Raw genomic sequence first — 14,071 nt, 5'->3', positions numbered from 1 at the left:
TTTATCATATCTTCTGGTAGTCACTTTCCCCCTCTTATTTGGAAACCCACTAATTATCTAGGTTTCTAGGTCAGTCTTGCACTAGAGAAGGAAATCCATTTGAATAGTAATCTTTTGCAATTTTCGTACTGTATAGCAGAAGTGCATTGTTTTGGTTTTAATTCAGTTTATATCTTGTTTGCTTACAGAGTACTTAGTTGCTAAAAAGGAAACAGTAATTGTAACCCATGATTCTCTCATTCTGATGGTAGTGATTCTGTTTAGGCCAGAGGGACAAACCTGATACACAGGAAATCTCTAAAATGCAAGACTCTGTCAATAAGTATGAGATGAGTGGTGGGGATAATGCTATATGAGATAGTGAAAGGTGCTCACTGTACACCAGTGTTTTAAGAAAGGTGTCAGAGAGGAGGTAGTATTTGAGCTTTAATTCAAAGAACGGATTGGATTAGCATAATCTTGGTTAGAGGAACCTTGAATATTTCAGAACCTAAGGATGACTTGAAGTTGGAAATGAGCATTTTGTTTATAGTAAAACCTTTTGTGTACTTCAGACCTCATTGATCTCCCTCTGGAGCATCTGTGTATTTATGTAGTTTTATCGTTATTAGCATTTTGTATCTTACTGTATTTCTTTATGTTTACTATTGTATATAGAAATATTATTTTTGTACTGTAAATTATCTCACCCAATCCTCATAATAATCATTGTATAGATGAGGCAGTGGAGGATCAGAGGGATCTGAGAAGTCTTGTGATTGCCCAGGGTCTCAAGGCTAAAGTGGTAGAGCTTCGATTCAAGACCAGGGTGTTTGACTCCTAATCCAGTGCTTTTTTTCTATGTGGTTTCTTGGCACATGGCTGGAATTCAGATTTCAGTCCTCTGCCACTAAGTCCACTATGCCAGAGTTATATGTCCTGTGAGAAAGGAAATAGTGGGATAGGGACTTAAATATATTTTGTAATAATCATTGTGGGCATTTTGTTAAGAAACCAAAAAAGAGATGATATAAATAAAAAGACTGTTAAATAGCAGTGAGGTTTATGATCACTAAATCAAGTGGAAGAGGTTTTTTTCCCCTGCATTAGAGATTAAAGATTTTAACCTCAGGAAATAGATGTATTTACTTGAGGAACAAACCCCAATTTTTCTTGTTAGAGTTAATTTCTTTGCTTATAATGAGAAAATACCTGCTAGTTATAGCTAGGTTTTCAGTGCAAAGAATATATTAAAATCACATATGGGATATGTTATAGACTAAAAGTGTTTTTAAAACTATAGTCACACCGTTCTTTTAATATTCCTGATACTACTTCCCTTTGACAGTGACCCATAACTTTTTTTCTTCCCTTCTTCTCTCAGCCACCATTAGCCCTTCTGAGGATGTTAGTGGCTCTAGGATTAGTGCTGTTCCCCTGCAGCAGGAAGGGATTAACAGGGATTGCCCTCTTGTTGGCCTCCTGAGGAGCTATAATGAATGAAGGAAAGAAAATCTTAAATCACTTCACACTTTGTTAAAAGTAGGCTTCTTCCAAGCAATTCAAAGAGAAATAGAGTCTAAAATTTTAGGATTTGGAAACTTTTTTTACCCTTCTATTGTTTTCAGAGACTTTTTTTTCTTCTTTCTATTTTTTTTACTAAGGAAAATGAATCCCAGGAATTCTATTCAAATCGGGTAGATTCAAATAGGGTGTGAAAATAGTGGGCTATATAAAGTATTTGTCTAGAAAAGAAATTTTTTTTATTATGTGGTGTTTTTGATGAGAGATATTTGTAAAAATACGACAATAAAGTTGGAATAGGAAATAAAAGCCATCACTTATCTTTAAACATATATACTAGAATTTATTTATTGGAAGTATCCTTCTTGAATTTGATCATCGTGGAAGATAATAGGTAAAATATAAACTATATAACTATCACCCAAAACAGTTTTTTATTCTTTCAGAAATTTTCTCCAGTGACATTTACAAACCACAATAAAATATATCATTACTTTATAGCAGTCACCATATTATTCATCTCAGAAGGTATATTACTTAGCTTATTCATTAGCCTTGATCCAGAAGATTTTTGGCGATTTGCAAAAAGCAAAGAAGTGCTGGAGGAATGAGTTCCCTGTAGATGTCTGGCAGTGGTGACATAAGTAGAGTAGCTGTGCAAGTGGGAAAAATAACCATTTTGAATGGGACAGTGTATATAACAGACGTGTAATTACCACCAGTACTTTAAAAATAAAATCATACAGTTGAACCTTGAACCTCCACACTAAGCTTTCACTGAGTATTTGATAGGTTGAGCTTTGCTTTCTGTAATGTCTCAGAGCTTTTAAATCTTGTATGTTGTACGTTTGTGTTCCTTCAGATGTGAATTTGTGTCTCCTCTCTCCCAACTAGACTGATATACCTGGATCATCATGTATGTTGTCTAATTCACAGCTGAGTCCCTGCCACCTGGTGAAGACCAGCTATCCATACATGTTTTATTTAACTGAATCTTGTAGGGAAAAAAAGAGGTCATGAGAATCAACTACTGTATTTGCAGGAGCCTTCTTTAGGGGATGATCATTCCTTAATTCCACAAAGTTTTCTTTGCCTCATTTGTAAAATGCCTCAATTCTAGATCTCAGTGTGACATGTTAACTGGACTTCACGGGCGTGTTGCTGTGCAGAAACAGTATAGTTTAAATTTCTTGCTCAGTAGCTAGATCTTTGCCAAAATGTATTACCTACTATTAATAGAACTAAATTTCCTTTCCAATTTTATGAGCTTGTGTATAATTTGTTGACTTGAGGTAGGCAGTGGGCTAATTTGAGGGTGCAGTAAATCTGAACATTGGAAGCATACGTATGATGGGATCATTTTCAATATATTCTTTAAGGGTTGCCCATTTTTAAAAATCATGTCACTGTTGTAATTGGAGAAGTGTTTATCCTAGTGTGTGTATGATCCAGCAGGCTCTAAGTTGCTATTCATTGGTGGTTTCATTATTTCAGTGTGCAGACTTGAATGGATGACTAAGAGTGACATCTTGGCATTCTCATGAGTAATCTGCTGGTTGTCGTGGTTTCAGGCATGTTTATATGTTTGGGAGGCTAATAAATAGTGGTTTTAAATCATTGACTTGTAACTGCAAATATGTATAAAAATAGAAAATACATGATAGAATGTCCTTTTTGAAACATGGTTATTTGAAGTTAAGATAACTAGAGGTTGAAATTCTTAATTTGGAATAAATCAAGCCCTAGACCTTCTGATTTATTTTTAAAAAATTATTTGAGAGACCTTAAATCTCAACCTGTCTTTTATCACTTTAGCAGATTTGCCTAACTTTAAACTTCCAGCCAGTTGATGAATTTTAGATAGTAGATATCCATTAGCCTTTTTTCTTCATAATCAGGTTTTACTGATTTTGATACTTCTTTTCAAATAGGATCGAATTCACATACATATATTTTGATAAATACTCCCTTTTTGATCTCTGAGAATATATAATTTTCCATTTCCTTTGTTATTCAGAATTTTGCACTATGCTCAAAGGTTTTTATTACTAAGATGCTTACATCTGAATGAAGCAGTCCTGTGAGTTTAAAAAAAACAAGCAGTCATCCCAGTTACTTACCTGTCTGGTAGCTATTTTCAAAGCTGACCTGTCTTAATTTTACTTTTTTTGGTTAGGAAAGCAACACTAGTCACCAAAGACAAATATTTAAAGGCATTTTAAGCTAATTTTATTTGTTATAGCTCAAATTTGCCATCATTAAATATTATAAGCTTTAATCATATATCTTTTGAGATGTATATTCATTTCAGCCTTTGAAGCAAATTTTACATCTATGTAAGAATTTCACCATATGAGAATCCTAGTTACCTCTGAAAAGTATAAGAAAAAAAGTTCTGGTAAATATCTTTATTTTGAATCTATTATAAAAGGAGGTTATATTCATTTCTTAAGCTTTGGATTTGTACCCAACTAACTGTAATAGTTGTGTTAACAGCAAGAATAGGATATTAGTGTTCTAAAACTGACTTGTGAAAATAATATGGGGTTTTTAAAATGAAAATCATTTAACTAATATACAGCATCCATTGAAGTTGGATGGAAAACAGCCAAGGTTCTTTTAAGGGATAACATTCTCTTCAGTTTTGCTAAGTAGCTTTTCTTACATTCGCATTAGCATTTCTGTCCTGGGCATTTTTGAATTTCTAGTGCTTTTCCTTGAGAGTTTTTTCTTAACCCATTCAATCTTTTATTTAACTTATTTTTTTCAAGCTTTTCTTTGTTTCCATAATGAATATTTGTGAGATTCTTGTATTTTAACAATTTCCATAGGTGCCATTTTACTAATTTTATTAGTAATATTTAAACATTCCAAAATACAGGCCTAAACAGCATCATGACGTTTTAGAGCTGGAAGGGGCCCATGAGATTAGTGGAGAAGTGTACCATTAGAATATTCGTTAATTGTATACTTTTTGTTGGCAGTGTAGTGATGTCCAATGATCCCTGCCCGCTAGGATAGGGTTTAATTCAGTCAGTATAATTACCAGTATAAGGGGTAAAACCTTTTTGGAACAAGATGAGATCTAAGAAGTCTTTTAAAATGTCAGCATAGTGGAAGTAGTCTGTTTTATTTTTCCCTAGACACAAAAGAATAAGGAAGTAGGGAGATTTTCAAGGAGGATTCTTAACAATTTTACCAGTTTGTAAGGAAGCAGTAGGGAATATAGACAGCTTTTTCTTCTAGTTTTTGTTTACTCTACTGTCAGCTTAATTTTTACAAACCAAAAATGGGATGGGGAGGTGAGTAACAAATACTAGTTGCTTTATATGTTTGACCTTAATCTTTGTTTTTCTAGGGAATTGACTCTCTTTTGGAGTAAACTGCAAAGAAGAATCGACCCTTCTTTAGACACGTTTTTGGAGCGCTGTCGTCAGTTTGGTGTCATAGCTAAAACACAGCAGCATTTGTTTTGCCTGATTCGAGTTATACAAACTGAAGTGAGTAATTTATGCTTTTTATGCTGATCGTCCTGGAGGCAAGAAATTAGTAGGGAGATAACTTCTGCCAGGCAGCTACTTTTAGATAAGGGAAAATGGGAAATGATGGGGTTTAGTAAGATTATGGACTTGGACATATCTTGCTGTTTCTACAGATTGACTTCTTAGGAACCTACAATTTTTCTTAATGGAAAATAGTGATTTGAAGTGACAGACCACTGGAGGAAAGGAAGATTATGTTTCTTGGCTGTCACCTTCACTGCCCTTTATCTGCTTTTTCTAGAACGGTGTTCTGTATCTTACATGCATGTTTCTTTGCCAATTAATGTAATAATTATAAATGAAGAAAATATAATTGTATTTTTCAACTCCTTGAGGATGGAGTAATACCCTTTCTAGGTTTTGGAGTAATAGAACAGTTCCAGAATTGACTGTACACAATTGTAAACTTCTGTGCAAATAGAAAACAAGTTAGATATTTTTAGGAAATAACTATTTCCTAAAATGGAATGAAGTGCCATATATAAAACCTTGTTTTTTGAGTTCAGCCCTATAGACGTATGCTAAGACTACCAGCCCAGAGATTTGGGATTAATCTTATGCCATGCTGTATTTTTGTTTTGTTTTTAGTATCTCTTCCTGACTGAGCTCTGTATACCCATATCTATAATGGCTCGTGGGTATGTTCTATGGGTTACTTCTTTGACAACATCTAAGGGATGATTATACTAAAGTCAAGGCACAGTTGTATCTTTGATACTCCCCATCTCCTTTAACGCAACCTTCTATATCCTGTACTTTATTTGAAATATGTTGATCTAGCCTTCTCCAGTGAAGATATAAAAAGATAAAACAGTTATCAGAAGCAAATTCATGGTCAGATAAGTTAGGTGATAATTATTTCTAATCCCTATGAATGAGGTTGTGTTTCCTATCACAGAAAGAACGTGTTCAAGTAATTATAGAACTTGCCTTGTTTAAAAAAATTAGTGTTACAGCTGGCCTTTAAAATGTTTTGTTTTATTTTTTAATCTTCAAGGGAAATATTAGTTTTATGTTGCTGCGTAACTAATTACCACAAACTTAGTACTTAAAACAGCACCCGTTATTAGCTCACAGTTTTGTAGGGCAGAAGTCCAGCACAATGTGGCACAGTTTGCTACTCAGAGTATCACAAGGCTGAAATTGAAGTGTCAGCTAGGCTGAGTTTTTACATATACGCTCTTTGGAAAATTCACGTCTAAGCTCAATTTTACTGTTGACAGAATCCTTTCAATTGTAGTTCTAAGGTCCTCATTTTCTTGTTAGTTGTCAGCCATGGTCTGTTTTCAGCTCCTAGAAGCCTCCCTCATTCCATGCCTTCGTTTTTAAGCCAGCAAAGGCCAAGGGAATCCTCCTTTGAATCTGACCTCCTCCATGTCTGACTTCCAGACCTAGATTTAAAGGACTCGAGTGATTAGGTCAGGCCCACCTCGGTAATCTACCTGTCTTTAGATCAACTGATTTGAGGCCTTAATTACATATGTAAAGTCCCTTTTGCTAGATAGCATAACATATTTACAGTTCCGTTTACACTCAAGGTGGGGAGATTATATAAAGGTGATGGTCACTAGTGGTCATCTTAGAATTCTACTTACTACAAGGAACCACAGAAAAGGGGAAAGCTGCTAGAAGACTAGGGAAAGTGAGTTTCTGACACAGACCAAGGAATCTGCTGTCCATCTGTATAACCAGAACCCGTGTCTCTTTAATTCCAGTCTAGGGCACTTTCCACTATAATCCTCATTTATGATATTTAGCCTGAAGGTAGAAAAGATATGGACTGGTAGGTGGAAGAGGAGTGAGTGTAGAATTCCTTTCAAATTAAGACACTCACCTGGGCCAGCCCCACTGGTCTTAGTGGTTCAGTTCAGTGCGCTCTGCTGCGATGGCCTGGGTTTTCTTAAACAGCCTAATCTTGTTGAAATGGGTAAAATTTGTGACATCGTTAAGAACGCTTTTCAAAACAAAAAAAGAAACTAGAAATAGCATTATACATTTTGAACACGTATACGAAGAAGTTACTTGTAAAAGTATTGGTGAACAAATCAGAATTAGGATATGGAATGTGGAGCTAAATTTTGAGGAAGTTGATGGACATGAATAAATTGGTAGGTTTTAAACCAGGAAGCTGAAGGAACAAAGAGTGGCTTGGCATATTGTATCAAGGGCACGTGGGATATAGCCAAATCTGTTAAGCTTTGGAGTCAGTGTAAGCTGTAAAGTGGTTAAGAACTCAGGTTTTGGGAAAAGATTACTTTGTTTTAATCCTTGCTTCTCTGCTCACTAACTGGTGACATTGGGCAACTAACCTTCTGAGCCTTCGTTTTTTCACCTATAAAATGAGGATGATGTATGCAAAGAGTTTATTTAGAATAATGCCAAGGGGGCTGGCCCTGTGGCCAAGTGCTTAAGTTCGCATGCTCTGCTTTGGTGGCCCAGGGTTTCACCAGTTCAGATCCTGAGCGCGGACATGGCACTGCTCATTAGGCCACGCTGAGGCAGCATCCCACATGCCACAACTAGAATGACCCACAACTAAAAATAAACACCTATGTACCAGGGAGCTTTGGGAGAAAAAGGAAAAATGAAATGTTTAGAATAATGCTGAAGATGTAGTAAGGGTTCTATAAATTAATGGCAATCATTTCTTTGTGTTCCCAGCATTTAGAATGGTACCCTACACAGAATAATTGCTAAGCAAACTGATTACTGATTTGAATGGTGGAATTTTTCCTCAGTTATTTTACATGGTGTTCTGTTGAATATTTCTATGTGCCAACTTTGTAGTAATCACTTTATGTTATTTTCTTTCATTTTTATAACATTAGGAGGAAAATCTAATACTACCACTACTATTATCGTTTTACAGTGGAGGAAACTGAGGCTTAGAGGAGTTAAGAACTTGTCATTGTAGTGAAACTGGGGTTCAAAGACTTGAAATTCTAAGTTCTTAAGTACTGCATTTTAGGCCACTCTGCCAAATAGATCCCACATTTCTTTGCTCGTATTACTTTTGCATTCCATTTCAAGCTCTCACATAAAAGAGTCATCTAGTATGCACTACCTTTTTATCACATATGACCAGATTTTTTCTCTGATTTTTGACTGGTTTCTTAGAACTTGCTGCTATATAGAGATTTTCTAATTTCTGTTGTTTTCCCGTAAGAAGCTGAGATTCAGTACACCTGTAACTATAAAGTACTAATTCTTTTGGGAGGAAATGGGGAGAATTATTTTAGCCTTAAGGTTTTGAAAACACCCAGGTGTTCATGACACATGAGTTTCTTAAATTGAGTTCAATTTTAGACTCACTTTTATACATATGTTTCCTCTTGCACCCATTTATTTAAGGTCTATCTTTCCTACCCAGCTTAAGACAATTCTTTTTTGAATCCTTCAGTGACCTTATTTATCCTAAATTCCTTTGAATTCATGTGGCTTTATTATTTATACATTTGGCATATAGGTAAATTCCTTGAAGGTTAGGGAGTGATTTAATATGCACTGCCTTGTAAAGTTGGATGCTCTGTTAGTGTACATTGTTGTTGTTCATGGTTGTAGCATATAATTCAGTCCTTTGCATGTTGAGACAGGAAGGATCGAAATGTAACTTGCAGGAAGAAAGATTTAAGATAAAATTTAAGAACTCTGAAAGTTTTGAGAAGTTTATAAGATATATATCAGTGAAAGTTATGTCATGTTTCCATAATTTAAAAAAACTCCTTTCTTCCCTGTTTCTTTATAGGCACAAGATGCAGGTCTTGGGGTGTCGATTTTACTATGTGTCAGAGCTCTTCAACTCAGATCAAGTGAGGATGAAGAAATGAAGGCATCAGTTTGTAAAACAATTGCTTGTCTTTTGCCAGAAGATTTAGAAGTTAGACGAGCCTGTCAGCTTACAGAATTCTTAATTGAACCCAGTTTGGATGGATTTAATATGTTGGAAGAACTGTATTTGCAACCAGATCAAAAATTTGATGAAGAAAACGCACCAGTTCCAAATTCTCTCCGATGTGAGCTTTTATTAGCTTTAAAAGCCCACTGGCCTTTTGATCCTGAATTTTGGGACTGGAAAACTTTAAAACGACACTGCCACCAACTCCTAGGACAAGAAGCCTCAGATTCTGATGATGATCTAAGTGGCTATGAAATGTCTATTAATGATACAGATGTTTTAGAGTCATTTCTCAGTGACTATGAGGAAGGTAAAGAAGATAAACAATATAGAAGAAGAGATTTGACCGATCAGCATAAGGAGAAAAGAGACAAAAAACCCATTGGTTCTTCAGAAAGATACCAGAGGTGGCTTCAGTATAAATTTTTCTGTTTGTTATGTAAGCGGGAATGTATAGAGGCCAGGATTCTTCATCATTCTAAGATGCATATGGAAGATGGAATTTACACCTGTCCGGTTTGTATTAAAAAATTCAAGAGAAAAGAAATATTTGTTCCTCATGTGATGGAACATGTTAAAATGCCACCAAGCAGAAGGGACCGCTCTAGAAAGAAATTACTGTTGAAAGGCTCTCAAAAGGGAGTTTGTCCCAAGAGCCCCTCTGCAACTCTGGAGCAAAATCAGTCATTGAATGAACAAGCCAAAGGAGAGTCTCATGAATATGTCACATTCAGCAAATTAGAAGATTGCCATCTGCAAGACAGAGATTTGTACCCATGTCCTGGCACAGACTGTTCCCGTGTGTTTAAGCAGTTTAAATACTTAAGTGTGCATCTTAAAGCTGAACACCAAAATAATGATGAAAATGCCAAGCACTACTTGGATATGAAAAATAGAAGAGAGAAGTGTACTTACTGTCGTCGACATTTCATGTCTGCTTTTCACCTGCGAGAGCATGAACAAGTACATTGTGGTCCTCAACCTTATATGTGTGTATCTATAGATTGCTATGCCAGGTTTGGATCAGTGAATGAACTGCTTAACCATAAACAAAAACATGATGATCTGCGTTATAAATGTGAATTAAATGGCTGTAATATTGTTTTCAGTGATTTGGGACAGCTTTACCACCATGAAGCACAACACTTTAGGGATGCGTCTTACACATGCAACTTTGTTGGCTGTAAAAAGTTCTATTATTCCAAAATTGAATACCAGAATCACCTCTCAATGCATAATGTTGAAAATTCAAATGGAGATGTGAAGAAATCAGTGAAACTTGAGGAGCCTGCAGCAGGTGAAAAGCAAGATTGTATTGATCAGCCTCATCTACTTGACCAAACTGATAAGTCACATTTACCTGAGGATCTTCTTTTCTGTGCAGGATCAGCTAGTTCTCAAATAGAAACTGCAGAAAATCTGAAAGAAAACAGTGACAGTAATTCTAGTGATCAGTTAAGTCATAGCTCTTCAGCTTCCATGAATGAAGAGTTAATTGACACACTGGATCACTCTGAAACCATGCAGGATATATTATTATCTCATGAGAAAGTCTTTGTGCCCTCCAGTTTAAAAGAAAAATGTTCCAGTGTGGCAGTTTGTTTTGATGGGACTAAGTTTACCTGTGGTTTTGATGGTTGTGGTTCCACATACAAAAACGCAAAAGGGATGCAGAAGCATCTACGGAAGGTTCATCCATACCATTTCAAACCGAAGAAGATAAAGACAAAAGATCTCTTTCCCTGTTTGGGTAATGAACATAATCAAACAACTGAAAAGTTTGATGCAGAACCTAAACCCGGCTCAGATACAAACAGTGACTCCCCAGATGAAGGTCTAGATCACAATATTCATACTAAATGTAAACGAGAACATCAAGGTTATTCCTCAGACGTTTCCATTTGTGCTTCTAAAAGGCCATGTACAGAGGATACCATGTTGGAACTTCTGTTACGCTTGAAACATTTAAGCTTGAAAAACTCAATAACACACGGATCTTTCTCAGGGTCATTGCAGGGGTACCCATCCAGTGGTGCTAAGTCTCTTCAATCGGTTTCACCTACTATCTCAGACCTTAATTTTCAGAATCAAGATGAGAATATGCCAAGTCAGTACCTTGCACAGTTGGCAGCTAAGCCTTTTTTCTGTGAGCTTCAAGGATGCAAATATGAATTTGTGACCAGAGAGGCTTTGTTAATGCATTATCTTAGAAAGCATAATTATTCAAAAGAGAAAGTCCTTCAGTTAACCATGTTTCAACATCGGTATTCTCCATTCCAGTGTCATATTTGCCAACGGTCATTTACGAGAAAAACACACCTTAGGATTCATTATAAAAATAAACATCAAATTGGCAATGACAGAGTAACTCACAAACTATTAGATAATGAAAAATGTGATCATGAAGGCCCATGCTCAGTAGAGAGGTTGAAGGGTGATTGTTCTACAGAACTTGGAGGGGTTCCCAACAGTAACTCTGAGAAGCCACACTGTCATTCTAAAAAGGATGAATGCAGTTCAGAAACAGATTTGGAGTCATCTTGTGAAGAAACAGAAAGTAAAACATCTGATCTTTCATCACCAATAGGTAGCCATAGAGAAGAAGGAGAAGGAAGAGAGGGGAGAGGTAGCAGGAGAACTGTTGCTAAAGGAAATCTCTGCTACATTTTGAATAAATACCACAAACCATTCCATTGTATCCATAAAACTTGCAACTCCTCATTCACCAATCTGAAAGGCTTGATTCGCCATTACAGAACTGTACATCAGTACAACAAAGAACAGTTATGTTTAGAGAAAGACAAAGCAAGAACCAAAAGGGAACTTGTCAAATGTAAAAAGATATTTGCTTGCAAATATAAGGAATGTAACAAACGCTTCCTGTGTTCCAAAGCTCTTGCTAAGCACTGTAGTGACTCTCATAACCTAGACCAGATTGAAGAGCCTAAAGTGCTTTCTGAAGCTGAATCTGCGGCAAGGTTTTCCTGTAACCAGCCTCAGTGCCCTGCTGTTTTTTATACTTTCAGCAAGTTGAAGCACCACTTGATGGAACAGCATAATATTGAAGGAGAAATACATTCAGATTATGAAATTCATTGTGATCTTAATGGCTGTGGCCAGATTTTCACCCATCGCAGTAATTATTCTCAACATGTATATTACCGACATAAGGACTATTATGATGATCTGTTTAGAAGCCAGAAAGTGGCAAATGAAAGGCTGCTAAGGAGTGAAAAGGTGTGTCAAACAGCTCATACTCAGGGGCATGAACATCAGACTACCAGGAGATCATTTAATGCTAAGGCTAAAAAATGCGGCTTAATCAAAGAAAAGAAGGCTCCAATTAGTTTTAAAACAAGAGCTGAAGCCCTCCATATGTGTGTGGAGCAGTCTGAGCACACTCAGTACCCCTGCATGGTTCAAGGATGCTTATCTGTGGTGAAGCTGGAGAGCAGCATAGTGAGGCATTACAAACGTACCCATCAGATGAGTAGTGCCTATTTAGAGCAACAGATGGAAAAACTTGTCGTTTGTGTTAAATACGGTACCAAAATTAAAGAGGAGCCCCTTTCTGAAGCAGAGCCCTGTATAAAGAAAGAAGAAAATACGAGCTGTGAATCAGAGCACACAAAGCACAGCCATTCCCCAGGTGACAGTGGCATACCTGTCCAGAACATTGATTCCCTTCATCCAAGTGAAAGGGATGGAGGTCAGAAAGGATGTACAGAAGGCAGCCCAGTATTTGATGCAGGTACTCTGCTGTACAGAGGAACTTTGAAATGTAATCATAGTTCAGAAACCACTTCTTTGGAACAATGTAATATAGTTCAGCCGCCTCCTTGTAAAATAGAAAATTCCATACCTAATTCTGATGGGACTGAAAGTGGGACTTACTTCACAAGTTTCCAGCTGCCTTTACCAAGGATCAAAGACTCAGAAACTGGGCAGCAAAGTTCAGGGCAAGAAAACACTGTAAAAAATTTAACCCATGTCCCAAAAGAGAATTTTAGGAAGCATGCACAGCCCAGGTCATTTGATTTGAAGACTTATAAACCTATGGGATTTGAATCTTCATTTCTGAAATTTATTCAGGAAAGTGAAGAGAAAGATGACGATTTTGATGATTGGGAACCTTCAGAGCACTTAACATTAAGTAATTCTTCACAGCCCAGTAATGACTTAACAGGGACTGTTATGGCAAACAACATGGTGAATGACAATGACCCTGAAGTTGACATACCTCATTCTTCCAGTGACTCCACAATTCATGAGAACCTGACTGCAATCCCACCTTTAATAGTAGCTGAGACAGCAACAGTTCCTTCCTTGGAAAACCTGAGGGTCGTATTGGACAAAGCATTAACAGACTGTGGAGAGCTTGCCTTAAAACAGCTTCATTATCTTCGGCCAGTGGTTGTCCTTGAAAGATCTAAGTTTTCCACACCAATTTTAGACTTGTTTCCAACAAAAAAGACAGATGAGCTTTGTGTCGGAAGTTCCTAAGTAGCAATTTTGTTTTAGAAACAGACTGGCTCCAACACTGCAACATGGGGACAGTTGCCAACTCGAACAAAGGCTGAGAACCAACCACACCATTGTTTTAGGGTAGAATAGGCTGTGTATTTACATGAATGTATAATATCTATGTCAGCAGTATTGGCTGAGTCCATTAGCTCTCCAGTTGGTTTATTGATTGGGTTTTTTGTTTATTAAAAAAAATGGAACTGTACTCTTGTTTGGTGCTAATTAATACATCAAAATATATTGGGGCTTCCTTTTTCAAATTAAGTGTGCATGATTGTATATGGAACAAATACTAAGATCCCAGGGTGGGAGGGCTAGGGAAAGGGATACGGAGTTCTTACTTGACTTGAATGTGCACCTGAGGGTGCTTTGTGTAATATATTGTACACTACAGCATCTTATATTTTTTGAGTTGAGTTTCAATAAATTACAATTTTTCACCCATTTCTTGTTTACTCATAATGAGTTTTCATGCCACCCATAAAGTGGAATTGCACTTGTATTTTCTGGAATGTGCACTTATATTTTATCCCAGTAGTTTTTCATTTCTTACTAACCAAACCATTCAGATCAAGCTTCTTTTTGAGTAACTGTTGTCTTGAAATTT

At 36.5% G+C, this 14,071-nt stretch overlaps 1 protein-coding gene across 4 annotated transcripts in view; it reads left to right on the top strand.

Moving 5' to 3' along the window:
* The window catches only part of RLF (RLF zinc finger), a 71,895-nt gene extending 58,171 nt beyond the window's left edge, over nucleotides 1-13,724 (top strand). For all 4 annotated transcript variants that reach the window (XM_001916449.6, XM_070260236.1, XM_070260237.1 and 1 more), the window contains 2 exons: nucleotides 4,862-5,003; nucleotides 8,791-13,724. In XM_001916449.6, coding sequence (XP_001916484.1) covers nucleotides 4,862-5,003; nucleotides 8,791-13,443 — 4,795 coding nt within the window. In that variant the 3' untranslated portion in view covers nucleotides 13,444-13,724. The remainder of the gene's footprint in view (nucleotides 1-4,861; nucleotides 5,004-8,790) is intronic.
* The last annotated feature ends 347 nt before the right edge of the window (nucleotides 13,725-14,071 follow it).

This window comes from Equus caballus, chromosome 2 (assembly GCF_041296265.1).
Source record: "Equus caballus isolate H_3958 breed thoroughbred chromosome 2, TB-T2T, whole genome shotgun sequence".
In the NCBI taxonomy this organism is placed as follows: domain Eukaryota; kingdom Metazoa; phylum Chordata; class Mammalia; order Perissodactyla; family Equidae; genus Equus; species Equus caballus.
The sequence above is the reverse complement of the archived record's forward strand: the minus strand, read 5'-3'. Positions and strand labels throughout refer to the sequence as shown.